This window comes from Oncorhynchus kisutch, linkage group LG15 (genome assembly GCF_002021735.2).
Source record: "Oncorhynchus kisutch isolate 150728-3 linkage group LG15, Okis_V2, whole genome shotgun sequence".
Taxonomy (NCBI): Eukaryota; Metazoa; Chordata; class Actinopteri; order Salmoniformes; family Salmonidae; genus Oncorhynchus; species Oncorhynchus kisutch.
Window position 1 is genome coordinate 12419152 of NC_034188.2, and position 26704 is coordinate 12445855.

General features: G+C 48.4%; 1 protein-coding gene across 4 annotated transcripts; it reads right to left on the minus strand.

Moving 5' to 3' along the window:
- Nucleotides 1-381: 381 nt before the first annotated feature.
- On the minus strand, nt 382-25783 carry LOC109904954 (SLAIN motif-containing protein-like). 4 transcript variants are annotated; one of them, XM_031789667.1, is made up of 9 exons: nt 25550-25783; nt 24130-24842; nt 12939-13078; nt 9261-9392; nt 7526-7666; nt 3791-4120; nt 3302-3403; nt 1963-2230; nt 382-1760 (listed from the first exon to the last, which is right to left on the minus strand). In XM_031789667.1, exons 2-9 carry the CDS (start codon nt 24828-24830, stop codon nt 1694-1696), a joined length of 1881 nt encoding a protein of 626 aa, XP_031645527.1. In that variant the 5' UTR covers nt 24831-24842; nt 25550-25783; the 3' UTR covers nt 382-1693. The 4 variants fall into 4 exon arrangements, with proteins under 4 accessions (XP_031645527.1, XP_020357633.1, XP_020357634.1 ...); XM_020502044.2 differs by having other exon boundaries at nt 3302-3406; XM_020502045.2 differs by having other exon boundaries at nt 25541-25783.
- Nucleotides 25784-26704: the final 921 nt, after the last annotated feature.

Genomic DNA, 26704 nt, shown 5'->3' on the forward strand with positions numbered 1-26704 from the left:
ATGTTGTCAAGTTGATAGACAACGTACTATTTACCTATTGATCAGGATTGTTACAGCAGTTGATAAAATAAAAATATACTTATGTGTGATTATCAAGCAAGGTTCAACATTGGATAGAGGACAGCGGTGCATTGAAGTTACAATCAATCATGTGCATGCATACACACTCATAGTTCCTAATAAAACGTTCTCCCCTACTACAATGACACTACACGTTTTGGAATAGACATTGACTGGTTCAATAAAACAGTAGGGTTATTCTTAGATTGCGTTTCAAAAACAGAACAGATTATTTTTATTTACCAGAATGTTCCAGCCTACAGCACATCAATATCTAGTGCATGCAGAGGAAGAGCATCTACACAAGCAGCAGAGTAAATATTCAAGTTCTGGGTAGGTTTTATTCTTCATTTTCATTACAGTTCCTAATTTTCAGAGGCACTCCGCATGAGGGTGCATAGCTGGTTGTCTCTTAGAAAGAGCATAAAGGCCTTTACTTCGTGCGTCAGTTTGTTTTATTAGTTCAGCGGTATTAATAAACCCAACACTCAGATTCACCAACCGATATGCAGTAAAAACAACTGTGGTAAATCAATGTATACAGTATCTCATCTACAAGTAGTAGTTTGTTGGAGTTGTAGAAACAATGCTGCAGCAACAGATATGCACCTTGGCACAACGAACTTATCCCAACGATAACTTTTCATAACTGTTTTTTAATGTTCTTAAGGGGGGTCTTGATGGAAGGGCAGTGTGGTCCAGAGCTGTTGCATTAGTCGGCAAAACACAATTATACAGGAATCACAACCAATCCCACAAACATTTAAAAAAAACTTCCCACACGCATCAACATGAGGGTTGTTCCTTGGAAGAACAGACTTATTATTTATAACTAACTCATTTCTTTGTCCTCAGAAAAGAAAAAAACGAAACAAAAACATCATGCAACACCCAAGTAACAGATGTGATCACCTTAAATATCAAGTTCAACTTCACACACAATGGAACAAACAATCCATCCAAAGTCTTCAATCATTTGTAAATCTACAGAACGTAAACAAATTAACAACCCTTTGTCTTCTCTCAACTATCATAAAATATAGACTCGAATTGGAATGTTATAAAACAACATCTTCTGTACTCTGGAAGCTCTGTCTAGGTCCCGTCTCCAGTGTATCCGTGGGGTAAGAAGGTTCTCCATGCCAGGGAAGCTCTGTCTAGGTCCCATCTCCAGTGTATTCGTGGGGTAAGAAGGTTCTCCATGCCAGGGAATCTCTGTCCAGGTACCGTCTCCTGTGTATCCGTGGGGTGAGAAGGTTCTCCATGCCAGGGAAGCTCTGTCCAGGTACCGTCTCCTGTGTATCCGTGGGGTGAGAAGGTTCTCCATGCCAGGGAAGCTCTGTCCAGGTACCGTCTCCAGTGTATCCGTGGGGTGAGAAGGTTCTCCATGCCAGGGAAGCTCTGTCCAGGTCCTGTCTCCAGTGTATCCGTGGGGTGATCGGGTTCTGCATGCAAGGGAAGCTCTGTTCATCTACAGTGGTCCAGCCTACAGAGGTTTGTTCATAGGCCAGCGGTATGGTCAGAGACAAGTAAGTTGGTGTTGCCTACAGGGGTACGTTCAGAGGCAATTAGGTTGGTGTTTATATAAAAACGTGAGGTAAAGGAGAGAGGTGGAGGAAGTTTCCTTGTTGCCTCAGTAGCAGCCGTCTCGCCACGACTCATTTGAGATTGGGCCATTCGTTCTAGTCATCCCCATAGACCTAACGAACAAAGACAACAACGACATAAGTCTTGATACTTGTAAGAGAGCCATTCAAACGGTTTGTGCCCTCCACTGATAAGGAGTAATCACGTTTAACCAACGGAATGACTATTGAAATTCACACTCGTATCAACTCACTTTGAGTAATGATCCCAAGTCATAATAATGAATGTGTATTTCTAAAGCAAGCAAATAATCACCTTCTATGTGGATGGGCCAGTCTACTCCTTGAGGATGGGGCTGCTGCTTGCCTCCCACCCCCAGTAGAGGCTCTCCCAGCTGGGTAGGCTCCCCCATTGGCAGGCCCTGTGGACTGGACCCTCCGTACCCCGCCATTGGGTCCACTCTGGACTACAGGCAGGCCCCTGTAGGGCTGGCGGGCCCCCGGCATGGAGCCCATGGCTTTGACAGGGACCCGCATGGACAGATGGGACTGGCCACTGCCTCGCATCTGACCGGATGACATACCTGGGGGTGATGGGCATGACAAGATGGGTTTAGGAGAGCACTATCCACACACTGCAGAGTAGTACACTCAAAAAGTTTACATGTGGTCCTTCACTGATTTCATGTTCATATGCCACTGCTCTGATGACAGGATAATAATAATAATGAATGTGTATACATGAATGTATACATGAGAGAAGAGCACATTCTCTGTATACATGACATCAGGAATTGTGGCAGCAAAAAGTTGTAGACTAGATGCTTTTACCCAGAGGAATATTAGTGGAACTGAGGTGTATAACCAGGGAGGGAGGGACAGTACTGAGGGAGGAGTTGTAGACTAGATGCCTGTACCCAGAGGAATATTAGTGGAACTGAGGTGTATAACCAGGGAGGGAGGGACAGTACTGAGGGAGGAGTTGTAGACTAGATGCCTGTACCCAGAATAATATTAGTGGAACTGAGGTGAAGTTGTGAGCAGGTCTGATTTATCTGCTGTGGGGTAGACGGACAATGGTTACCTGAGGAGGGGGGAGTGGGGCAGGTGTAGGGTAAGGGTTACGATGAGGAGTGGGTCAGGTGTAGGGTAAGGGTTACCTGAGGAGTGGGTCAGGTGTAGGGTAAGGGTTACCTGAGGAGTGGGGCAGGTGTAGGTTAAGGGGGGAGTGGGGCAGGTGTAGGTTAAGGGTTACCTGAGGAGGGGGGAGTGGGGCAGGTGTAGGTAAGGGTTACCTGAGGAGGGGGGAGTGGGGCAGGTGTAGGTAAGGGTTACCTGAGGAGGGGGGAGTGGGGCAGGTGTAGGTAAGGGTTACCTGAGGAGGGGGGAGTGGGGCAGGTGTAGGTAAGGGTTACCTGAGGAGGGGGGAGTGGGGCAGGTGTAGGTAAGGGTTACCTGAGGAGGGGGGAGTGGGGCAGGTGTAGGTAAGGGTTACCTGAGGAGGGGGGAGTGGGGCAGGTGTAGGTAAGGGTTACCTGAGGAGGGGGGAGTGGGGCAGGTGTAGGTAAGGGTTACCTGAGGAGGGGGGAGTGGGGCAGGTGTAGGTAAGGGTTACCTGAGGAGGGGGGAGTGGGGCAGGTGGGATATACGGTTACCAGAGCTCTGGAGGTTAGCCTCCATGCTGCGACTGTTCCTAACCGCCTCCAGGGAACGCAGGCTGGTACGGGGGGCCAGGTTAGGCATGCTGTGCCTCACCTCTTCTGGAACCACACACAAATGGCTAAAGTTGGAGAAAGACCAAACTGAAACTGCATTCTATAGCAGGATCTGTCAAAGTTGGTCCTTGGGCCCTCCCATGGTGCGTATTTTGGGTTTTGCCCTAGCACTACACAGCTAATTCAAGTTTTAAAAAAAATCTTCACGAGTTGGTTACTTGAAATAGCTGTGTAGGACTAGGACAAAAAACTAGGGGGGGGTGGCCCAAGGACAGAGTTTGGGAAACACTGTTCTATAGCACTAATCCATTTATAAGTCACGTCTTCAAACAATAGAGTACATTAACTGAATTCCCTGTAGTTCTGACTGTGTACTGCTATGTGTTCGGTTTGTGTGCGATACAGGAACACTCCTCTCCAGTCTCCTACCCTCGGTCTTGGCGAACTTTAGCAGCTCGGGCCCAGGCCCCTGTAGCGATCGCCGTGGAACACGTTGTCGGGGGGCCCCCAGCCTGCTGTACTCTGCCTGGCCCTGCAAACCCGTGGAGGGGGAGAGGCAGCGGGGCGAGCTCAGGGGAGAGGGGGAGTAGCGGAGGCGTCGCTGGGGCAGAGAGCAGCACTCATCCTCCTCATCCTCCAGGCTGTAGGTATCAAACTCCTGGTCGCTGTAGGTCCCACCCCGACGTAGAGACTGGAGGGAGGCAGAGGAACTACGACGAGACACTGAGGCAGAGCTGGAGGCATAGTCCTGTCTCAGACCTGAGAGGGGAGAGAGTTACAGACCCTGGACGCTGCCACAGGTGAGGACATACACATGAAAGAACAAGGGTCTACTGTATTTTATCACCTCCCTGACCAAGGCCCTTCTCCCCCGATTGCTCAGTTTGGCTGGGTGGCCAGCTCTAGGAAGAGTTTGTGGTTCCAAACTTCTTCCATTTAAGAATTTTATTTTTTATTTCACCTTTATTTAACCAGGTCGGCCAGTTGAGAACAAGTTCTCATTTACAACTGCGACCTGGCCAAGATTAAGCAAAGCAGTTCGACACAGAGTTACAAACAAACGTACAGTCAAAACACAACAGAAAAATAGAAAGTTCTATGTGCAAATGTAGAAGAGTAGGGAGGTAGGCAAGAAATAGGCCATAGAGGCAAAAATAATTACAATTTAACATTAATACTGGTGTGATGGATGTGCAGATGATGTGCAAGTAGAGATACTGGGGTGCAAAATAGCAAGAGGATAAGTAATAATATGGGGATGAGGTAGTCGGGTGTGTTATTTACAGATTGGCTGTGTACAGGTACAGTGATCACTAAGCTGCTCAGACAGCTGATGCTTGAAGTTAGAGGGAGATATGAGTTTCCAGCTTCAGTGATTTTTGCAATTCGTTCAAGTCATTGGCAGCAGAGAACTGGAAGGAAAGGCAGCCAAAGGGAGAGTTGGCTTTGGGGATGACCAGTGCAATATACCTGCTGGAGCGCATGCTATGGGTGGGTGTTGCTATGGTGACCAGTGAGCTGAGATAAGGCGGGCTTTACCTAGCAAAGACATATAGATGACCTGGAGCCAGTGGGTTTGGCAATGGATATGTAGCGAGGGCCAGCCAACGAGAGCATACAGGTCGCAGTGGTGGGTAGTATATCAAATAAAATGTATTTATATAGCCCTTCGTACATCAGCTGATATCTCAAAGTGCTGTACAGAAACCCAGCCTAAAACCCCAAACAGCAAGCAATGCAGGTGTAGAAGCACGGTGGCTAGGAAAAACTCCCTAGAAAGGCCAAAACCTAGGAAGAAACCAGGCTCTGTGCCGGGTAGAGATTATAACAGAACATGGCCAAGATGTTCAAGTGTTCTGGATATGTATATGGGGCTTTGGTGACAAAACAGATGGCACTGTGATAGACTACATCCAGTTTTCTGAGTAGAGTGTTGGGGGCTATTTTGTAAATGACATCGCCGAAGTCAAGGATCGGTAGGATAGTCAGTTTTATGAGGGTATGTTTGGCAGCGTGAGTGAAGGAAGCTTTGTTGCGAAATATGAAGCCGATTCTAGATTTAATTTTGGATCGGAGATGCTTAATGTGAGTCTAGAAGGAAAGTTTACAGTCTAACCAGACACAGAATTTGTAGTTGTCCACATATTCTAGGTCAGAAAAATCCAGAGTAGTGATGCTAGTCGGGCAGGAGGATGCGGGCAGCGATCGGTTGAAGAGCAAGCACTTAGTTTTACTAGTATTTAAAAGCAGTTTGAGGCCACGGAAGGAGTGTTGCATGGTGTTGAAGCTCATTTTGAGGTTTGTTAACAGTGTCCAAAGGGCCAGATGTATACAGAATGGTGTCATCTGTGTAGAAATGGATCAAAGAATGACCCGCAGCAAGAGCGGTTTTTAGGAGCATATACCCACGTGGGTGATTGAAAGATGAACTGTTGGTTGTGGTAATGCACCGTAAAGTTGGTTGCCAACCAGGGAATCACCCGCAGCAAGAGCGACATCCTTGATATATACAGAGAAGAGCCGGCCCGATAATTGAGCCCTGTGGCACCCCCATAGAGATTGCCAGATGTCCGGACAACAGGCCCTCCAATTTGACACACTGAACTCTGTCTGAGAAGTAGTTGGTGAACCAGGCGAGGCAATCATTTGAGAAACCAAGGCTGTTGAGTCTGCCAATAAGAATGCGGTGATTGACAGAGTCGAAAGCCTTGGCCAGGTCGATGAAGACGGCTGCACAGTACTGTCTTTTATCGATGGTTGTTATGATATCGTTTAGGACCTTGAGCGTGACTGAGGTGCACCCATGTCCAGCTCGGAAACCAGATTGCACAGTGGAGAAGGAACGGTGGGTTTCAAAATGGTCGGTGATCTGTTTATTAACTTGGCTTTCGAGGACTTTAGAAAAGGCAGGGCATAGCAAAGGGTCTGAATATTTATGTAAATAAATGTGTCATTATGAGGTATTGTGTAGATTGTTTAGGATTTAGAATAAGGCTGTAACATAACAAAATGTGGAAAAAGTCAGTGGGTCTGAACACTGTATACAAAGAACTATCAATAGAAAACAGGTCAAACGAAAGGAAGTGCAGCTAGTTTGCAGTCTTTCCAGCGTCAGTTTGAAGTGACTGTGTTAGCTGTGTTGTTGACTAGCTCTCGTACAACAGTGTCCAGCTTCAGTTTGAAGTGACTGTGTTAGCTGTGTTGTTGACTAGCTCTCGTACAACAGTGTCCAGCTTCAGTTTGAAGTGACTGTGTTAGCTGTGTTGTTGACTAGCTCTCGTACAACAGTGTCCAGCTTCAGTTTGAAGTGACTGTGTTAGCTGTGTTGTTGACTAGCTCTCGTACAACAGTGTCCAGCTTCAGTTTGAAGTGACTGTGTTAGCTGTGTTGTTGACTAGCTCTCGTACAACAGTGTCCAGCTTCAGTTTGAAGTGACTGTGTTAGCTGTGTTGTTGACTAGCTCTCGTACAACAGTGTCCTGACGAGAGAGCACATTTTTCTATACCAAGTGAATTTGTGCATCATTAGCTAACATGTTATGGGATGTATCCACATAAATGGCACTGGAGAACAAACAAATGCAGCTACTTTGTTGTTATTCTGGCTGCACTGTTTGATGTGACTGTACATTAGCCTTAGATAGCTAGCTAGCAACCCTAGCTGTGCGTCAGGACTATATCTTGTGGGAGGATGAAATTGTATGAATAAATTCATCACTTTTAAAGTTGAATGAAAATGTCAATCATTATTGTAATGTGTTGGTAACCTGTTGTATAAAGGCGATAATGCCCTCGAAGCCAGTGTTTGGAGGATATATTGGCATGGGTAACATGGGCTTCTCAGGCACTATCACTTAAGTGTATATCTAGTATCTACATGGACAATAACCCTGAAAGACATGGACACACCCACCCACACATTACAAACACAGTCCTGCCCTAAGCACGCACTACCACAAAGAGTCAGCATATTCTCAGTCTACTATATTCTCAGCATATTGACAATAACAATGATGTAACCCTTTAGACTTTGGTAACACAGTATTCTAGACCACTCCCTCTTCCTGTAACACATGATCACGGGAGTCATTATTCTAGACAACACCACTTCCTCTTCCTGTAACGCATGATCACGGGAGTCATTATTCTAGACAACATCACTCACTCTCTTCCTGTAGGCGGGCCATGATCTGGACGTCAGTGAGGTCCTGTAGCTTGTAACCCATGGTGATGGAGTCGTCTGAGGTACTCAGCTCACTGTCTACAGAAGACTGGGAACTCAGAGCAGAGTGCACACTCACGTAGCCTGAAATTACAATAACACAACCGTGATTTAGATCACACACACACAACTTCAGAATCCACCACAGTTGAGACACACACAACTTCCCCTTGAGATAAAAATAAGGACTATAATACAACCTGAAAACCATGCAAGGAAAGGACATGCAACTATACATTATCCATACCAAGCTATACAGTAGTCTAGCTGTATTACTCTCCAATCATAGACTGAGGGCTGGTCCAGTAACAATGTTTCTGGATCAGGTGTGCATTATGAGAGGAGATATTTTAGAAGTCCTGACTTCACTGTCTGTCCTACTGGATTAGTCTAGACACAGTTCTGAGGATAGCTGGAAGCATGAGGTGTCTACTAGGCATCAGCAGGGCCATCGTCTGACCCCCCCCAAACTGGAACACACACACCCTTCATTCAAACTGACAGAGAGAGGCAACAACAGCATCCAGGGTGTTTGGTTATGTAACAGATGTGGGATTAGGAGGGGTCACCAGCAAGCAAAACAGTCACACCCTTCATTCAAACTGACAGAGAGAGGCAACAACAGCATCCAGGGTGTTTGGTTATGTAACAGATGTGGGATTAGGAGGGGTCACCAGCAAGCAAAACAGTCACACCCTTCATTCAAACTGACAGAGAGAGGCAACAACAGCATCCAGGGTGTTTGGTTATGTAACAGATGTGGGATTAGGAGGGGTCACCAGCAAGCAAAACAGTCACACCCTTCATTCAAACTGACAGAGAGAGGCAACAACAGCATCCAGGGTGTTTGGTTATGTAACAGATGTGGGATTAGGAGGGGTCACCAGCAAGCAAAACAGTCACACCCTTCATTCAAACTGACAGAGAGAGGCAACAACAGCATCCAGGGTGTTTGGTTATGTAACAGATGTGGGATTAGGAGGGGTCACCAGCAAGCAAAACAGTCACACCCTTCATTCAAACTGACAGAGAGAGGCAACAACAGCATCCAGGGTGTTTGGTTATGTAACAGATGTGGGATTAGGAGGGGTCACCAGCAAGCAAAACAGTCACACCCTTCATTCAAACTGACAGAGAGAGGCAACAACAGCATCCAGGGTGTTTGGTTATGTAACAGATGTGGGATTAGGAGGGGTCACCAGCAAGCAAAACAGTCACACCCTTCATTCAAACTGACAGAGAGAGGCAACAACAGCATCCAGGGTGTTTGGTTATGTAACAGATGTGGGATTAGGAGGGGTCACCAGCAAGCAAAACAGTCACACCCTTCATTCAAACTGACAGAGAGAGGCAACAACAGCATCCAGGGTGTTTGGTTATGTAACAGATGTGGGATTAGGAGGGGTCACCAGCAAGCAAAACAGTCACACCCTTCATTCAAAAGGAGTGTTATTTACAGTCTGTGTTCATAACATAAGCATTGTGTTGGTTTATATAGCACCACCCACACATTGAGAAGTTCAAATGTTTATACATGGGCTATTGTTTTCCCAACAGGAAAAGTTTGAGAATTCAAGTTTTAAAAAATCTGATATTACTTTATCTTGAGTTCCACAAACACAAAAAACCCAGAGAGGAGCTGAATATAAAGCATGTGGTGTATTAAAATCATGCATACCTGAGCCACCACTGGCCAGTAGGCTTTTGTTAGTAGATTTGCTGTGGTACCCAGGAGAGAGGAGCCCAGAGCCAGAGGAGCCAGCCTCCCCCATCTGACCAGAGCTGCTGTAGATGTTCCTCCAGCGAGATGCTAAAAAGGAACACAGGAGGAGACTCACAGTTACATAAAACAGAGTCAAAGGCACAGTTTAAGGCAGCCTGTATCGTGCCAAAAGAGTGTTTACTTCACTAGAGCGTGTTAAGACTTTTTTGGCCAACATCCGTGCCTTGTATGCAAAAAAACAACCTTGGGGTGGGAGAGTGTGTGTTCAGGATTCCTTTACCGGTTCTTTAGATACAGAGTCTGAAGTGAACAAGAACCTTTTAAAAAGTCATTCCTGATCAGAGAGAAAGTACAACTTTGAGTTTCTAAATGGCCGTGGCTGGTTCAATTTGAGCTGTGAGACTAGAGGCATTAGTTTTCCAACAGCTTTTTAGAACTTACTGTCCTAAATCAATACTTACATAAGAGCTAACAATGGAGGCTGTGACAGGACATTCATTCCTAGGGCAATGGGTTCTATATAATGTTCTCTTACTTCATCAAGTGTCATTGTTTGCTGATATACACTGTTTGACACTACCTACATTCTAGTCGGCCCCATTGGCGTCTATATTTTCACTGACTTCACACAGAAACATTGTCGGCTACTACCTCCATTCAGACTCATTGCAGCTGCCAAATGGGCCACAACACAAGTTTGGGAGGGGTGTAACTGATCTTGGATCACCCTTATAGGCTGAGAGGTAGCAATGAGGCTATGGCAGGTCATTATTCCTAAGGCACTGGTTCTTATGTTTTATTTCATCCAGGAAGCAGTATTGTTTGCTATTCACTGTTTGCCATTGGCTCGGTCAGTCATTGAGCCAATGGGCCACAACAACACAAGTTTAGCAGGGTGAAACTGTCCACTATCACACTTCTATAACATGACTCATAACTACGGGGTAGGTTATAGCCTAGTGAATGACTTTCTAGATTCTCCCACTGCCAGTGGGCAGGTGATGTAATACAGTGAGTGTAGGAGTAAACTCTGGAGCCGTAGTCTCCTGTATCACACATGAAAGTAGCACAGTGGTGTGCATGTCAACATTTCCCTTCTAAAGTGGGTAGTTTTATGGCCTAACAGACAGCTGTGTTCTGGTGCTATAAGACTCTGACCCAGGGCAAGGTAATTCATCATAAAATTGTTTTGTCAAGATTACGAGATACTGTCTACATTAGGGGTGGATGTATTTGAGGACAAGTTGACAGCAGTATCAGTGCACCAGAAGCAGTCAGACTCTATAAATATCAAAGACCACATATGATTGATTAGACCACATATACCATAAGTAGCCATGTGCTGATGCATAGACCTGGGCCTTCTTAACAAAGCTCCAGCTGTGGTCAATCTATCCCCAATACAACCAATCCTTTTGTATAGAATTTCTCATGATCAACAAAACAACTTTTGTTACGTCTTGGATCACCAGAAAATTATCTTGTGATCGCTATTTTATTTAAAAAACAATATATATTATAATGTCCTCTCTAGACTTCCTTCCGTACAAAATAGTTCAGCTCATTTTAGAGCCCTACACACAAAACGAGCAGTCAACAAGACTAGAGAGGGTTGGGAGGATAGATAAACTGTAGCAAAGTTCCACTGAAATTGACCATGACAATTGCTCGGTCAACACCTTTGCCATCGTCTGTGTCCCATATAGCACCCTATTCCCTGTTAAGTGCACTACTTTTGACCAGGGCCATAGGCTCAAACTATTCTGTGTGCATATTGCCATGTAATGCATCCACACTCCCTGGAAAGATATGTAGCACTCGAGGAAACTTGGAGTTACCGATGGCAACTTCTCTTTCCTGGATACCGGTACCTCGGCTGGGACCGAGGTGGCGGAAGCGGAGAGAGACTTGGGGCTGTGTGGAACTAGCATTCCAACAGGGAGATCGTGAGGTGGCTGGTTAGATACAAGGCCCACGTTCGGCTGGCGGTTTCTCAGGTAACGGGACAGTTATGGGAGTAACGAGAGAAAACCTAGTATCCAACATATCGTTCATAAACCTGGTCCAACCCGCATTCAGCTATGATGATGCTGCATGGGTGTGGCCCCTTCAGGATCTGGAAGGGATGGAGGGGGCAGGACTGCTGCACACGCCTCCGGTGGATAGCAAGCTAGCTGACTACCTAGCACCGTTGGCTAAAAGGGGGTGGCTAATGCAAATCCTACGATCCCTAACAAGCGCTGTCGCTTGTCGGATGCTGATCTGTTGAGTGAGTTTATTAGCAAGTGCATCGGTGATGTTGTACCCACGGTGACTATTAAAACCTTCCCAACCAAAAACCGTGGATTGATGGCAGCCTTCACGCAAAACTGAAAGCGCGAACCACTGATTTTAATCATGGCAAGGCGACCGGAAACATGCCCGAATACAAACAGTGTAGCTATTCACTCTGCAAGATTAACTAACTAGCTAAGCGTCAGTATAGAGACAAAGAAAAGTTGCAATTCAATGGCTCAGACACAAGACATATGTGGCAGCGTCTACAGTCAATCACGGATTACAAAAAGAAAACCAGCCTCGTCGGACACTGATGTCGACTTGGGGCATGATTAAACTTCCCCATAGTATAGGTCTCGCCCACTGGATTGCATCTCCCTGGCATATAGCAGCAAGGGTTACCTAGTGCCAACTCCACCAGGGGTCTGGTAGCGTCTTTTCACGGGTTGACTATAGGAGATATTTCTGCCACGGCGAGTTGGGCATCACCACACACTTTTTGTGGGGTTTTCTAGGTTGTTACAGCTCCCAGTGAGGTCCACAGGGTGCTGACTGCTGGGACAGGGGAAAGTCAACCGGTAGCACGCAATACCCAGACTGCCGCATCGAATGCGGTCAGGTCTGGGTGGTCTGCTATGGGCCATTTAACTTAGTATCCATTGGGGTCGATTTGGGGCATGATTAAACTTCCCCATAGTATGTGGTTGACTGACAAAGGCAACGTAACGTTATGACGAACTACTGTTCCCTGAAGGACAGGAAACAACATTGGCCCTACACCGCCTGTTCCTGGGCTCGGTGAAGAGCGGTATGAAATTGAAGGAATGAATCCGAGCCTCATGTGGACCGCGGGGCTTCCAGCGAGGCGCAGACTTCATTGACCATGTCAGGAGTGATTGTAAATCCTTCGACTGAAGTGGTGAGAGTGCAACTCCCCATAGTATGGTGTACTTAGTTTCCCTCCTTCAGGGAACAGTAGTTCTAGTCATAACAGTTATTGGATAGCAGGCCATACTGGTTGTTACCAGATACTGCGCTATGACTGCATTCACTGGTGGTCAGTGACAAACTCAATTTTCTATATTCGTTTATTGCTTGTTGTGAGGTTATTGGGTGTAGGGCAGGCTGTTGGTTATTACAAGGTTACTGTATGGAAGGATTCCTATACAGTCATGTTATTGTAAGGTTAATTATGTTTATGTTAATAGCTATCAAAATGTATGATTATTATTACGTTATTATAGGATTACTATAAAGGTTATTGTACATGGTTAGTGTAAGGTTACTATAGTTACTTTAGGGTTGTTATATAGTCATCGTAAGGTAATTATAAAAGGTTACGAGGTAGGTGCGTACTCTGGTCGAGACGGTTGAGCAGGGTGCGACAAGCCACCTCAGTCTCTGGGCTGGGGTGGTCCAGAACCTTCCGGCACCACTTCAGAGGAGACTCAGGTCTGGGCTCGGCAACTACCTGCTTCATAGGGGAGACATACAACCTGCAGAGACAGAGAGAGAAGAGATGAGGCAGGCAGATGGGGATGGAAAACAGAGAGAAGGAGAGCAATGTGTTAGATAAAGAGGCAGGGAGTGATGAAAGGAAGCAGATGAGAAAGAGGTGGCGGTGGATGGAGAGAGGGAGAGGCAATTTACATTTTGCAAAGCCTCAAAGCCTGTTTATCCAGCCTGCCTGCAGCCAAGCAAACAGCAGAACAGTGAAATAAGAACACAGTATTAAAATGGTTCGCTGGCCTGTGAGGTATGCATTTAATAACCTTTAGTATGTGGGAACGTCTACAAGACGCATGCCTTCGTCGTTTAACCATGGTGGAACACAAGCACACACACAGGAACAAACTCAGTATCCTTCATGACACTAATCATCTACTACTAGAAATAGGCTAGTTGTTACATATGCCTCTTGGAGGAGGAAACAACACCTTGCTATACTCAACTCCCCGTGGAGTGAAAGAGGTATGGGATTGTAGGTGCGGGTAAGGAAGAGAGAGGCAGGGAACATTACTGTTTACAGGGAGTTTATTCCTAGAAAATACTCAACTTGTTCCAACATACAGCAGCATGTCTTGGTTGCAAACATAAGTCACAGCCAAAGGACACAGTGTAGCGGGGAGGACCGGGACACAGTGTAGCGGGGAGGACCGGGACACAGTGTAGCGGGGAGGACCGGGACACAGTGTAGCGGGGAGGACCGGGACACAGTGTAGCGGGAGGACCGGGACACAGTGTAGCGGGGAGGACCGGGACACAGTGTAGCGGGGAGGACCGGGACACAGTGTAGCGGGGAGGACGGGACACAGTGTAGCGGGGAGGACCGGGACACAGTGTAGCGGGGAGGACCGGGACACAGTGTAGCGGGGAGGACCGGGTCACAGTGTAGCGGGGAGGACCGGGACACAGTGTAGCGGGGAGGACCGGGACACAGTGTAGCGGGGAGGACCGGGACACAGTGTAGCGGGGAGGACCGGGACACAGTGTAGCGGGGAGGACCGGGACACAGTGTAGCGGGGAGGACCGGGACACAGTGTAGCGGGGAGGACCGGGACACAGTGTATCGGGGAGGACCGGGACACAGTGTATCGGGGAGGATAAGGACACAGTGTAGCGGGGAGGACCGGGACACAGTGTAGCGGGGAGGACCGGGACACAGTGTAGCGGGGAGGATAAGGACACAGTGTAGCGGGGAGGACCGGGACACAGTGTAGCGGGGAGGACCGGGACACAGTGTAGCGGGGAGGACCGGGACACAGTGTAGCGGGGAGGACCGGGACACAGTGTAGCGGGGAGGACCGGGACACAGTGTAGCGGGGAGGACCGGGTCACAGTGTAGCGGGGAGGACCGGGACACAGTGTAGCGGGGAGGACCGGGACACAGTGTAGCGGGGAGGACCGGGACACAGTGTAGCGGGGAGGACCGGGACACAGTGTAGCGGGGAGGACCGGGACACAGTGTAGCGGGGAGGACCGGGACACAGTGTAGCGGGGGAGGACCGGGACACAGTGTATCGGGGAGGACCGGGACACAGTGTATCGGGGAGGATAAGGACACAGTGTAGCGGGGAGGACCGGGACACAGTGTAGCGGGGAGGACCGGGACACAGTGTAGCGGGGAGGACCGGGACACAGTGTAGCGGGGAGGACCGGGACACAGTGTAGCGGGGAGGACCGGGACACAGTGTAGCGGGGAGGACCGGGACACAGTGTAGCGGGGAGGACCGGGACACAGTGTAGCGGGGAGGACCGGGACACAGTGTAGCGGGGAGGACCGGACAAGTTATCGGGAGGACAGGGACAACAGTGTAGCGGGGGGACCGGACACAGTGTAGCGGGGAGGACGGGACACAAGTGTAGCGGGAGGACCGGGACACAGTGTAGCGGGGAGGACCGGACACAGTGTAGCGGGAGGAAGGGACCAGTGTAGCGGGGAAGGACCGGGACACAGTGTAGCGGCGGAGGAACCGGGACACAGTGTAGCGGGGAGGACCGGGACACAGTGTAGCGGGGACGGACCGGGACACAGTGTAGCGGGGAGGAACCGGGACACAGTGTAGCGGGGAGGACCGGGACACAGTGTAAGCGGGGAGGACCGGGACACAGTGTAGCGGGGAGGACCGGGACACAGTGTAGCGGGAGGACCGGGACACAGTGTAGCGGGGAGGACCGGGACACAGTGTAGCGGGGAGGACCGGGACACAGTGTAGCGGGGAGGACCGGGACACAGTGTAGCGGGGAGGACCGGGACACAGTGTAGCGGGGAGGACCGGGACACAGTGTAGCGGGGAGGACCGGGACACAGTGTAGCGGGGAGGACCGGGACACGTGTAGCGGGAGGACCGGACACAGTGGTAGCGGGGAGGACCGGGACACAGTGTAGCGGGGAGGACCGGGACACAGTGTAGCGGGGAGGACCGGGACACAGTGTAGCGGGGAGGACCGGGACACAGTTGTAGCGGGAGGACCGGACACAGTGTAGCGGGGAGGACCGGGACACAGTGTAGCGGGGAGGACCGGGACACAGTGTTGTAGCGGGGGAGGACCGGGACACAGTGTAGCGGGGAGGACCGGGACACAGTGTAGCGGGGAGGACCGGGACACAGTGTAGCGGGGAGGACCTGGGACACAGTGTAGCGGGAGGACCGGGACACAGTGTAGCGGGGAGGACCGGGACACAGTGTAGCGGGAGGACCGGGACACAGTGTAGCGGGGAGGACCGGGACACAGTGTAGCGGGGAGGACCGGGACACAGTGTAGCGGGGAGGACCGGGACACAGTGTAGCGGGGAGGACCGGGACACAGTGTAGCGGGGAGGGACCGGGACACAGTGTAGCGGGGGAGGACCGGGGACACAGTGTAGCGGGGAGGACCGGGACACAGTGTAGCGGGGAGAGGACCGGGACACAGTGTAGCGGGAGGACCGGGACACAGTGTAGCGGGAGGACCGGGACACAGTGTAGCGGGGAGGACCAGGACACAGTGTATCGGGGAGGATAAGGACACAGTGTAGCAGGAGGATAAGGACACAGTGGTAGCAGGAGGATAAGGACACAGTGTAGCGGGCGGATAAGCTGACAAGGTACAAATCTGTCGTTTTGCCCCTGAACAGGCAGTTAACCCACTGTTCCTAGGCTGCTATTGAAAATAAGAATTTGTTCTTAACTGACTTGCCTAGTAAAATAAAGGTAAATAAAAAATTAAATTAAATTAAGGACACCGTGTGGCGGGAGGACAAGGACACCGTGTGGCGGGAGGACAAGGACACCGTGTGGCGGGAGGACAAGGACACCGTGTGGCGGGAGGACAAGGACACCGTGTGGCGGGAGGACAAGGACACAGTGTGGCGGGAGGACAAGGACACAGTGTGGCGGGAGGACAAGGACACAGTGTGGCGGGAGGACAAGGACACTGTGGCGGGAGGACAAGGACACAGTGTGGCGGGAGGACAAGGACACAGTGTGGCGGGAGGACAAGGACACAGTGTGGCGGGAGGACAAGGACACAGTGTGGCGGGAGGACAAGGACACAGTGTGGCGGGAGGACAAGGACACAGTGTGGCGGGAGGACCAGGACACAGTGTGGCGGGAGGACCAGGACACAGTGTGGCGGGAGGACCAGGACACAGTGTGGCGGGAGGACCAGGACACAGTGTGGCGGGAGGACCAGGACACAGTGTGGCGGGAGGACCAGGACACAGTGTGGCGGGAGGACCAGGACACAGTGTGGCGGGAGGACCAGGACACAGTGTGGCGGGAGGACCAGGACACAGTGTGGCGGGAGGACCAGGACACAGTGTAGCGGGAGGACCAGGACACAGTGTAGCGGGAGGACCAGGACACAGTGTAGCGGAAGGACCAGGACACAGTGTAGCGGGACGACCAGGACACAGTGTAGCGGGACGACCAGGACACAGTGTAGCGGGACGACCAGGACACAGTGTAGCGGGACGACCAGGACACAGTGTAGCGGGACGACAAGGACACAGTGTAGCGGGACGACAAGGACACAGTGTAGCGGGACGACAAGGACACAGTGTAGCGGGACGACCAGGACACAGTGTAGCGGGACGACCAGGACACAGTGTAGCAGGAGGATAAGGACACAGTGTAGCAGGAGGATAAGGACACAGTGTAGTGGGCGGATAAGCTGACAAGGTACAAATCTGTCGTTCTGCCCCTGAACAGGCAGTTAACCCACTGTTCCTAGGCTGATATTGAAAATAAGAATTTGTTCTTAACTGACTTGCCTAGTAAAATAAAGGTAAAATAAAAAATTAAATTAAATTAAGGACACAGTGTGGCGGGAGGATAAGGACACAGTGTATCGGGAGGATAAGGACACAGTGTGGGGGGAGGATAAGGACACAGTGTGGGGGGAGGATAAGGACACAGTGTGGGGGGAGGATAAGGACACAGTGTGGGGGGAGGATAAGGACACAGTGTGGGGGGAGGATAAGGACACAGTGTGGGGGGAGGATAAGGACACAGTGTAGCGGGAGGATAAGGACACAGTGTAGCGGGAGGATAAGGACACAGTGTAGCGGGAGGATAAGGACACAGTACACTTGAAGTACAGTCAGGCCAGTCTTTTAACCAAAACCCATCCAATTATTAAATCCTAGACAGTAACCACACGCACAGCCCATCCCGATCCATTTAGATCTGCCCATTGTAGACTATCCCATATTCCCAGGCAATAACCACAGTTCACAGTCCACAGTAGTTGCAGTGCTGTGTGTTCAGTCCATCCCTGACCCCTTCCCTCCACAGTAGCCTGTGCATGGCCCCATCTCCTAATGAGGGCTCTACTGTACTGTCCTCTCCCAGCCATCCCTATGCATTACCTTCTACTGTACTGTCATCACTATGCATTACCTTCTGCTGTACTGTCATCGGTATGCATTACCTTCTGCTGTACTGTCATCACTATGCATTACCTTCTGCTGTACTGTCATCACTATGCATTACCTACTGTACTGTCCTCTCCCAGGCATCACTATGCATTACCTTCTACTGTACTGTCCTCTCCCAGGCATCACCATGCATTACCTTCTACTGTACTGTCCTCTCCCAGGCATCACCTTCTACTGCCGGAGTTGTCCGCTGACACCATGTCTTGCCTACTGTAGACAATATGCCTAGTCTACTACACAACCACCTCACGTGATGATCTCAACTGATGTCTATATTTAACAGTGATCGGCCTGATAGTCTTGCATTGCTTTGACCGTTTCTAGAGTACATGTGAAGTCTAGCTAAGTAGCGGTGAGTGTTTGAGTTGAGGGACTGCCAAGTCCGTTAGGTCGTTTGAGCCGGGTCACATGCGGAATGCGTTGAGCCGCGACACATACACGTGGCTGTGCTAACTGGTTTTTGAGTAATCAACTTGGGCTCATCTTCCCATTTGACAAACACAACCCCTCTATTCCACTGGGACCTCTTATCACAGAAAGAAATTATCCATGTCACTCTCACATACAGGACAGCTGTTAGAGTAGTCAGTCGGGTCTCTAAAGTCAGACAACTTGATCCTGGAACATTTTACCAGCAATTGGATAGCTGACCGGCAGTGGCTGATGCTAACGAGTAGCCCAGTTAGCTAGGCCAGTTGTTTAACAGTCAGATAATTTGATACTCAGAGCTACAGTTGAAGTGTAGAGGCACTAAGTGCAGATCATTTGGTAAATGGACCATTTGGGGTTTTACATAGAGATAGAGATACCGTTAGGCACGAAGCTCTCACGCCATCACCTGCACGCCATCACCTGCACGCAAAACAAAGCCCTCACGCCATCACCTGAACGCAAAACAAAGCCCTCACGCCATCACCTGCACGCAAAACAAAGCCCTCACGCCATCACCTGCACGCAAAACAAAGCTCTCACGCCATCACCTGCACGCAAAACAAAGCCCTCACGCCATCACCTGCACGCAAAACAAAGCCCTCACGCCATCACCTGCACGCAAAACAAAGCTCTCACGCCATCACCTGCAGGCAAAACAAAGCTCTCACGCCATCACCTGCAGGCAAAACAAAGCTCTCACGCCATCACCTGCAGGCAAAACAAAGCTCTCACGCCATCACCTGCAGGCAAAACAAAGCTCTCACGCCATCACCTGCAGGCAAAACAAAGCCCTCACGCCATCACCTGCACGCAAAACAAAGCCCTCACGCCATCACCTGCACGCAAAACAAAGCTCTCACGCCATCACCTGCAGGCAAAACAAAGCTCTCACGCCATCACCTGCAGGCAAAACAAAGCTCTCACGCCATCACCTGCAGGCAAAACAAAGCTCTCACGCCATCACCTGCAGGCAAAACAAAGCTCTCACGCCATCACCTGCACGCAAAACAAAGCTCTCACGCCATCACCTGCAGGCAAAACAAAGCTCTCACGCCATCACCTGCAGGCAAAACAAAGCTCTCACGCCATCACCTGCAGGCAAAACAAAGCTCTCACGCCATCACCTGCACACTTTTTTGCTCCTTAGCTGGTGTGCCGCTTCTTGGCAGGTTCCTTGCACAGCGGGGTTACTTCAAGCCTCAGATTACTCAGATTTCTCCAAACCTCCCAGTAAATGTTTTAAGTAGCAGAAGGTCTATGATGGATCACATGCTGCCTAAGTCCTCCCCAAAGCAGTTTAGCCTCCAACAGCATCCACCCGGCCCCCAGCCCAAATGGCACCCTATATAGTACATTAGGGATGTAACCCTGAGCCCTAGACTCCAGCCCAAAGCAGCTTGGGGGTCCATGGCTGGGCGGATTATTTATTTAATGATGTGGTAGTGAGAACCTCCTGGGCCTCATGCAGACTGGTTAATGATGTGGTAGTGAGAACCTCCTGGGCCTCATGCAGACTGGTTAATGATGTGGTAGTGAGAACCTCCTGGGCCTCATGCAGACTGGTTAATGATGTGGTAGTGAGAACCTCCTGGGCCTCATGCAGACTGGTTAATGATGTGGTAGTGAGAACCTCCTGGGCCTCATGCAGACTGGTTAATGATGTGGTAGTGAGAACCTCCTGTGCCTCATGCAGACTGGTTAATGATGTGGTAGAGGGAACAAGGCCTCATGCAGACTGGTTAATGATGTGGTAGAGGGAACAAGGCCTTATGCAGACTGGTTAATGATGTGGTAGAGAGAACAAGGCCTCATGCAGACTGGGTAATGATGTGGTAGAGAGAACAAGGCCTCATGCAGACTGGGTAATGATGTGGTAGAGAGAACAAGGCCTCATGCAGACTGGTTAATGATGTGGTAGAGGGAACAAGGCCTTGCTGCTGTGGATTGTTAATCCACAGATCAGCTGCTAAAGTAGCTACCAGGAATGCAACATGGTGCCTGTTTGTTTGCGTCGGACAATACTGTACAAAATGGGATGGATAAACAAACGCATAATGGGTTTTTAAAAAACACCCTGGACTTGGCAAACACACACAACCCACAGGCCTAGATGAACCTTGTGGTGTACAGAGGGAAAATTAAATTAAAATGGATTATTTGAGAATTAGCAGTCTGCCATTACAAACATTGAGGTAATCCAATCGTGTTAATTAAATTCTGGTAAACAAGCCAAGCTTCTCCACAACAGAAGAAGCCAGACTAGACACAGACACACAGGAACAACAGTACATTCATTTGAATGATGCAAAATATGGTCCTGACTTCCAGGACTTTGCCAGTAGTAGAAGCCCGGAGTAGCGACTGAACTAGGAGCTCTGCATGTGGGATAAACAGACAACTAACGCCCGGTTTCCACTAGTGATGCACCGATATGACATTTTTGGCCGCTACCAATATCCAATATTTACAATTTTAGTGGCTAATCCATTCTAATACAGTTAAATAGTTAACACACACACATGGACGTAGCGGTCTAAGGTACTGCATCTCAGTGCAAGAGGCGTCACTACAGTCTCTGGTTTGAATCCAGGCTGTACCACATCCAGTTGTGATTGGGAGTCCTATAGTACGGCGCACAATTGGCCCAGTGTCGTCAGGGCTGTCATTGTAAATAAGAATTTGATCTTAACTGACTTGCCTAGTTAAATAAAAGGTTACACACACTAAAGTTATTTTGTTGGCATTTACGCATGTCCCCATTACCAGCAAAACATAATCAAAACCTTTTTTTTTCCCACTTACTTGCTGTGCCGTTTCATTCTCAACCAGGATTGCTATGGAACCCCGTTTGGGTCTTTGTGTGTCAAAAAAGATACAAGTCAAATAACATCTGTTTCAGTAGCTATAGTTCGCTAGCTAACTATATAGCTAGGTGTCATAAAAATAACCCTAATTATAACCCTAAATAACCCTAATTTGGTTAATTGTGGTCGGACTGATCAATGTGAAGGTAGCCACAATAAGGATTAGCCACAAGTGGCCTTTGCTGTTAGCCTTCAAAATAAAATAATGGCATAATAATACTATTTGTATTCATTTGCATTACAATGACATACTTTTATTTTGAAGGCAAACCGCAAATTCCACTATTGTGCCTAATCCTTATTGTGGCTAGCATCACAACACATAACCCCGTGCAGTCGAGCCTCACTAGCCAGATGAAGCTAGCTGGCTGCTTATAACGTTAGCTTTGGTCAACAGGGTTAAGTAGTTGGCTAGCTATTTATTTTCATGAACTGAAGTTCAATAGGCAACCTAGCTAATACTTACCCACAAGGATTCCTAAATCATTGAAAGAATAATGAAAATGACTTCAGGTTCTACTGGTCATTGTTTTCAGGCTGGTTGTATTGGTGCTAGCTAGGTACTAAGCTAAAGCTAGCTACCTCAGAAGTTGCAGTCAAACAAATGATACTTTATTACCAATGCGGTATTGTAAACAGAGTTTGAGGCTGGTGTTTTCAGACTTTCTTGTACAGTATTGACAGTGCTACTGTATCTTATTAGACAGGCAAACACCCAAACCACGTTCCATAGTATGTATGTCGTGAAGCTAATAGCAGGGTAACTCCGGTAGCATCTGACAAATAGCACACCTGGTAGTTTGTACCGGTGGTTGACCAGTCAGCGAAAGCAAACATCACCCACGACAGAGAACGGTTGATTGTCAAGGGCTATAAATTCCATTGTCTTGCTTAAATGTTCTTACTTTCTCAAATGACTGCTCGATCCACAAAGCAGACATTGTGGGCTAGGTTAGGAATGCTGTGTTGCACGTTTAGCGCAAAAGTCATTACGTCATGTACCTACGTTATATAGCTATGCATGTCAGCTTTGACATCAGTTTTGCACACTGGGGCGTTAAACTAGACATCGGCCAATACCGATGTTGCCATTTTTAGCTAATATCGTCCGATTCCAATATGTTCACCGATATATCGCGCATCCCTAGTTTCCACTTCTCTGGCTGTGGAAAATGCTGTATTGACTGCAGCCTTGGATCATCACAGTTTAACAGGGGCACATAAGTAACTGCCTGTGTCCTTTTGAACTTTGCCAAGAAGCAATAAGTTAAGTCATTGGAGTTCCTATGGCTGCATCTATTAGGGCCCATGGCTGCATGTATTAGGGCCTATGGCTGCATGTATTAGGGCCTATGGCTGCATGTATTAGGGCCTATGGCTGCATGTATTAGGGCCTATGGCTGCATGTATTAGGGCCTATGGCTGCATGTATTAGGGCCTATGGCTGTATGTATTAGGGCCTATGGCTGGATGTATTAGGGCCTATGGCTGGATGTATTAGGGCCTATGGCTGTATGTATTAGGGCCTATGGCTGTATGTATTAAGGTCCACAGTAGCAAAATGCTTTAAAAACAGAAAACACAAGCCTTTCTTATTGGACACGTTTAGGTTGTTCCTGTTTCAGTCCATTTTATTTGGTGCCTATTGAATAGGACCCATGTGTCCTTGACCATTGAGAGGCCAAGCTGTGCTGTGCTAGTTCTGGCTCTGAGCTCAAGCCTCTAGCTTCCTTCCGTCTCTGGGTATTCACATCAGCACTGCACTGAGTAAATCACATTGGCTGGCTGCCCCTAACCCAGTGGTAACAATGTGCCCCTCTCCCTCTAGAGCAAGGTGCTCCCTCTCTCTTTCCATTTGTCTCCCTCTCAGTCACTATCCATCCTCTCCCTCTCTCCACACTACCCCCTCTTTTCTCCCTCTCCAAATCACAGACTCAGTGATCAGAGGGACTGCCTGTCACAGCCCATTTTATACAGCCCACAAAGCCAAGCATTTCCAAAGCAGAAGCAGCACTGAGATATTTCCATCAAAAGGCTGCTGTGGCCAACTAGCTCTGCTGCATAAAATCTGCCTATTTTCTGCACAGTTTCCTCTGGTTGTTACATATCACTGAAACCAGGCCAACTGCCACTGCAGAGACCCACCTCCAACCCAAACAGTGTCTTATTCCCTACCTAGTGCACTAGGGCCCATAGGGCTCTGGTCAAAAGTAGTGCACTACAGGGAACAGGATGCCATCTGGGACGTATGCCAGGTCAAATGTACATTTTTGTATGACAAAAAAAAAAGAATTTGCGGTCATAGTCTCTCTACTTCTAGGAGTGAAAGGTTCAACAGAACCATAATGACTCATCTGGCTATAGGGCCTTCCATCATCCTGAGTGTGAACACAGTATGACATCAAGCTGACCCCTGGAGACTGTGGTAAACAGATGTCACCACTCCAACATGTGGGGTACAGACTAGTGAATGTTAGTCTACATGAGTTCCCCGGTCATCTGCAGTGATCAGAATGTCTACTAGGAATAAGTTTCACCTGAACAGTTGTTTCAGGACAGAGCACAGAGTGCAGTATCTGCAGGTACAGCAGAAAGGAAGGGACAGGAGACTAAAACACTGACACGCCGAAGGCGGACCAAGACCCTTTATGATCCAAGCATAGCGAATAAAAAGACCTTCCAGACAGTGTGCAGAGAACTCTGTTTGCTACACAGTGCACTACTGGATGAGACCTATGAGGCCCCAGTCAAAAGTACAGCATTAGCTAAACAGGAAACTGGGTGCAATTTCACACGCAGCCATTCTCTCTCCTATCACCATGGTACCTACCAGCTGTCCTCGTCATCCACCTCTGCAAGGTCCTCCCATAGGTCCAGAACATCCACTTCATCCAGGGCCAACTGGTCCAATCCCGAGTCGCTCTCCGCCAGGGTCTCAGACTCATAGCTGTCCAGAGAGGGACTCTCTGGGGTTGTGCTTTGCCCCTGGGTCTGCGCCGGTCCTGGTCCGTTCCCGCACGGCAGGGTCAGAAAGCCTGCACACAGTCCACCATCCTCCTCTTCCCGGTTAACTACAGGGAGCTGGGACATAGACATATCCTCACTGCTACTACTGTCCTGAGGAGGGGACAGCTCCAAGTCACTACTGCTGTCCTGAGGAGGGGATAGCTCCAAGTCACTACTGCTGCCGCCTAGTTCCGTTCCACAGCTCCCCAACCTGAGAGAGGAGTTGGTGTTGATCACTCCTTCACAGGAGGAGATTATCTCATTGATGTTGGTACTGGTTGTGAGGTTACTGTTGTTTGTGGTGGTCCCTCTGAGATGTAGATTCTTACTGCCTCCCCTGTTTCGGAGTGTTTGATTCTGGACCTCAAGTCTTCGAATGAGTTCCTGGAGCTTACGTACCTCCTCCAACTCCACCCCTGCTAGCTCCTGCTCCTCCTCGTAGCTCGGCTGGGAGGGCTTCACAAGACCCTCGGCACAGTCATTGTCTGCTGGTTGCACCGCACTGGAGCTGTGCGGAACTACCATGTTTCTCCCGGTCTGTGAGAGGAAGAGAATGTTTCGATCAGCAGCTTGCCCAAGGAACAACAAACCATCAGATCTTGGGTAGACGCTCAGCGAGGTACAGATCATGGTTGAAAACAGTGGGGGTGTTTTGTCACCGCGTTGCGTAAAATGGCTCATTATTAGCTGGACTGTTGTGAGATTAGCAGTTGATGAGCTTGTAATCAAATCATCCGAACAACCAAACTACAAGCTAATCGTCGGGGGGAAATAGCTAATCAATTTGATCATAGCAACGTTTGCTTGCCAATAAAGCCAAGGCCATATAGACGGGGGTTTAATATATTTTCTGCCTAGATCAATTAACTAGCAAGTTCCCATGATTAGTACCAATAATACCGCCATGATGAATAAAGAAATGTCTTAAATAACGACCGAAGCCTCAAAGGCTGACAAATTACAGGCTAGCGGCACAAACAGCCCCCACACTCTTTCAGTTTCATTGAATGCCGCCAACATTTACAGTTAAAAGATAAGTCCAGCTTCTTCTTGCTATTTGTCATTAGCTAATTATCAAAAGTACAACTTTAATACACATGCATTTATAATAATATATAACTCTAAAACACACACATGCATTTATATAATTTATCATGCAAGCCAATAGATAATTTGATGTTATATCGATGCATTTTCAAAAGAGTCGTTGGGTTAGTTAGCTGAACATAACAAACCTGCTGTACCTGCACCGGTTGAGCTGAGCCGTGTTGGTGTCAAAAGATGTTCGAATGAGCCTGCTAAATCCAACAAACGAGAGTTTGCATGAATCAAGTAGGTTTGCAAGGTATACTAAAAACGTAAATCACATGTATCAACAAACAAAAAAAGTACAGCTATATGATTGTCGATGTGATGTGGGTGGACCACGCTAAGCCATTTTCCCCGTTAGCCTGTAATTGGCTAGCTAACTAGCAGCTATGTTTTGCCAGCTTTTGAGGGACTCGAGTTGACCCAATCAGGGCATTGCTCCCGCCCCATACTTGACATGACCACGATATTTGGTGCCACCTGCAGGATACTCCAGGTGTTGCCTGTCGTTCCCTTCTCATGCGCTAGGGGTCGCCGAATACAAGGAGAAAGCAAAAAGAAACATGTAACCCAATGGCACACCTGGGGTGCATTCAGTTCGCTTCAACGTTTGCTACGTTGCGTGACTATTTGTACTTAACGACACATTTCCCCAAAACGCTGAGCATTGTTCTTCAACAGCATTTGAGGTATAGCCACAAAAATGTCAGTCGACATGAGAGTAAATTAGATGTATTGGGAATGTTTGGTTGTACTAGTTATGTAATCTACCACAATACCTATAATTATCAAAATAACCCACCTTCAACATAACAGAACTACATGAGCTGTGAAAGGGGAAGAAAACAAACATAGGAAAATAACTCCTCTGTAGTATTGTGACGCCACACCTCTCTTTATCTGTGCCAAGATAACACACCAAAACGTACCATCATTGCTCAAGTTCTGCAGAGCTCTTACTTCTGTTGCAAAGGTGATTCTCACGGGCAATAAACATGCTTCACTTATTGAATTGTACCCGTAGATAATAGAGCTATGAGTAAGTAGTAGCCTACGACCAGAAACAAGCTCAGGGCAGGGACTAGATCTGATGTTGACCTAGTGGAAGAATACTGGGTTGGGTTCCCAAAGTGAAGGCAGAGAGAGAGGGTGGAACCTGTGAGGAGTGTCAGTTTGATAGTAACTCTGCTGGTTCGGGAACGTGTACTAACAAGTATGCACATGTTACTGTGTGTGTACACCACCATATTCTTCACTATATCAAATCAAATCAAAGTTTATTTGTCACGTGCGCCGAATACAACAGGTGT

Excerpts from the sequence above, each read along its gene's own strand:
- LOC109904954 (XM_020502044.2), bottom strand. The coding sequence starts at position 24,830 with ATGGTAGTTCCGCACAGCTCCAGTGCGGTGCAACCAGCAGACAATGAC. Across the intron at positions 7,667-9,260 it reads ACTGGCCAGTGGTGGCTCAG|GCTACGTGAGTGTGCACTCT; the intron begins GTATGCATGATT and ends TTGTAATTTCAG. Across the intron at positions 2,231-3,301 it reads GGCTAACCTCCAGAGCTCTG|GTATGTCATCCGGTCAGATG; the intron begins GTAACCGTATAT and ends CATCACCCCCAG.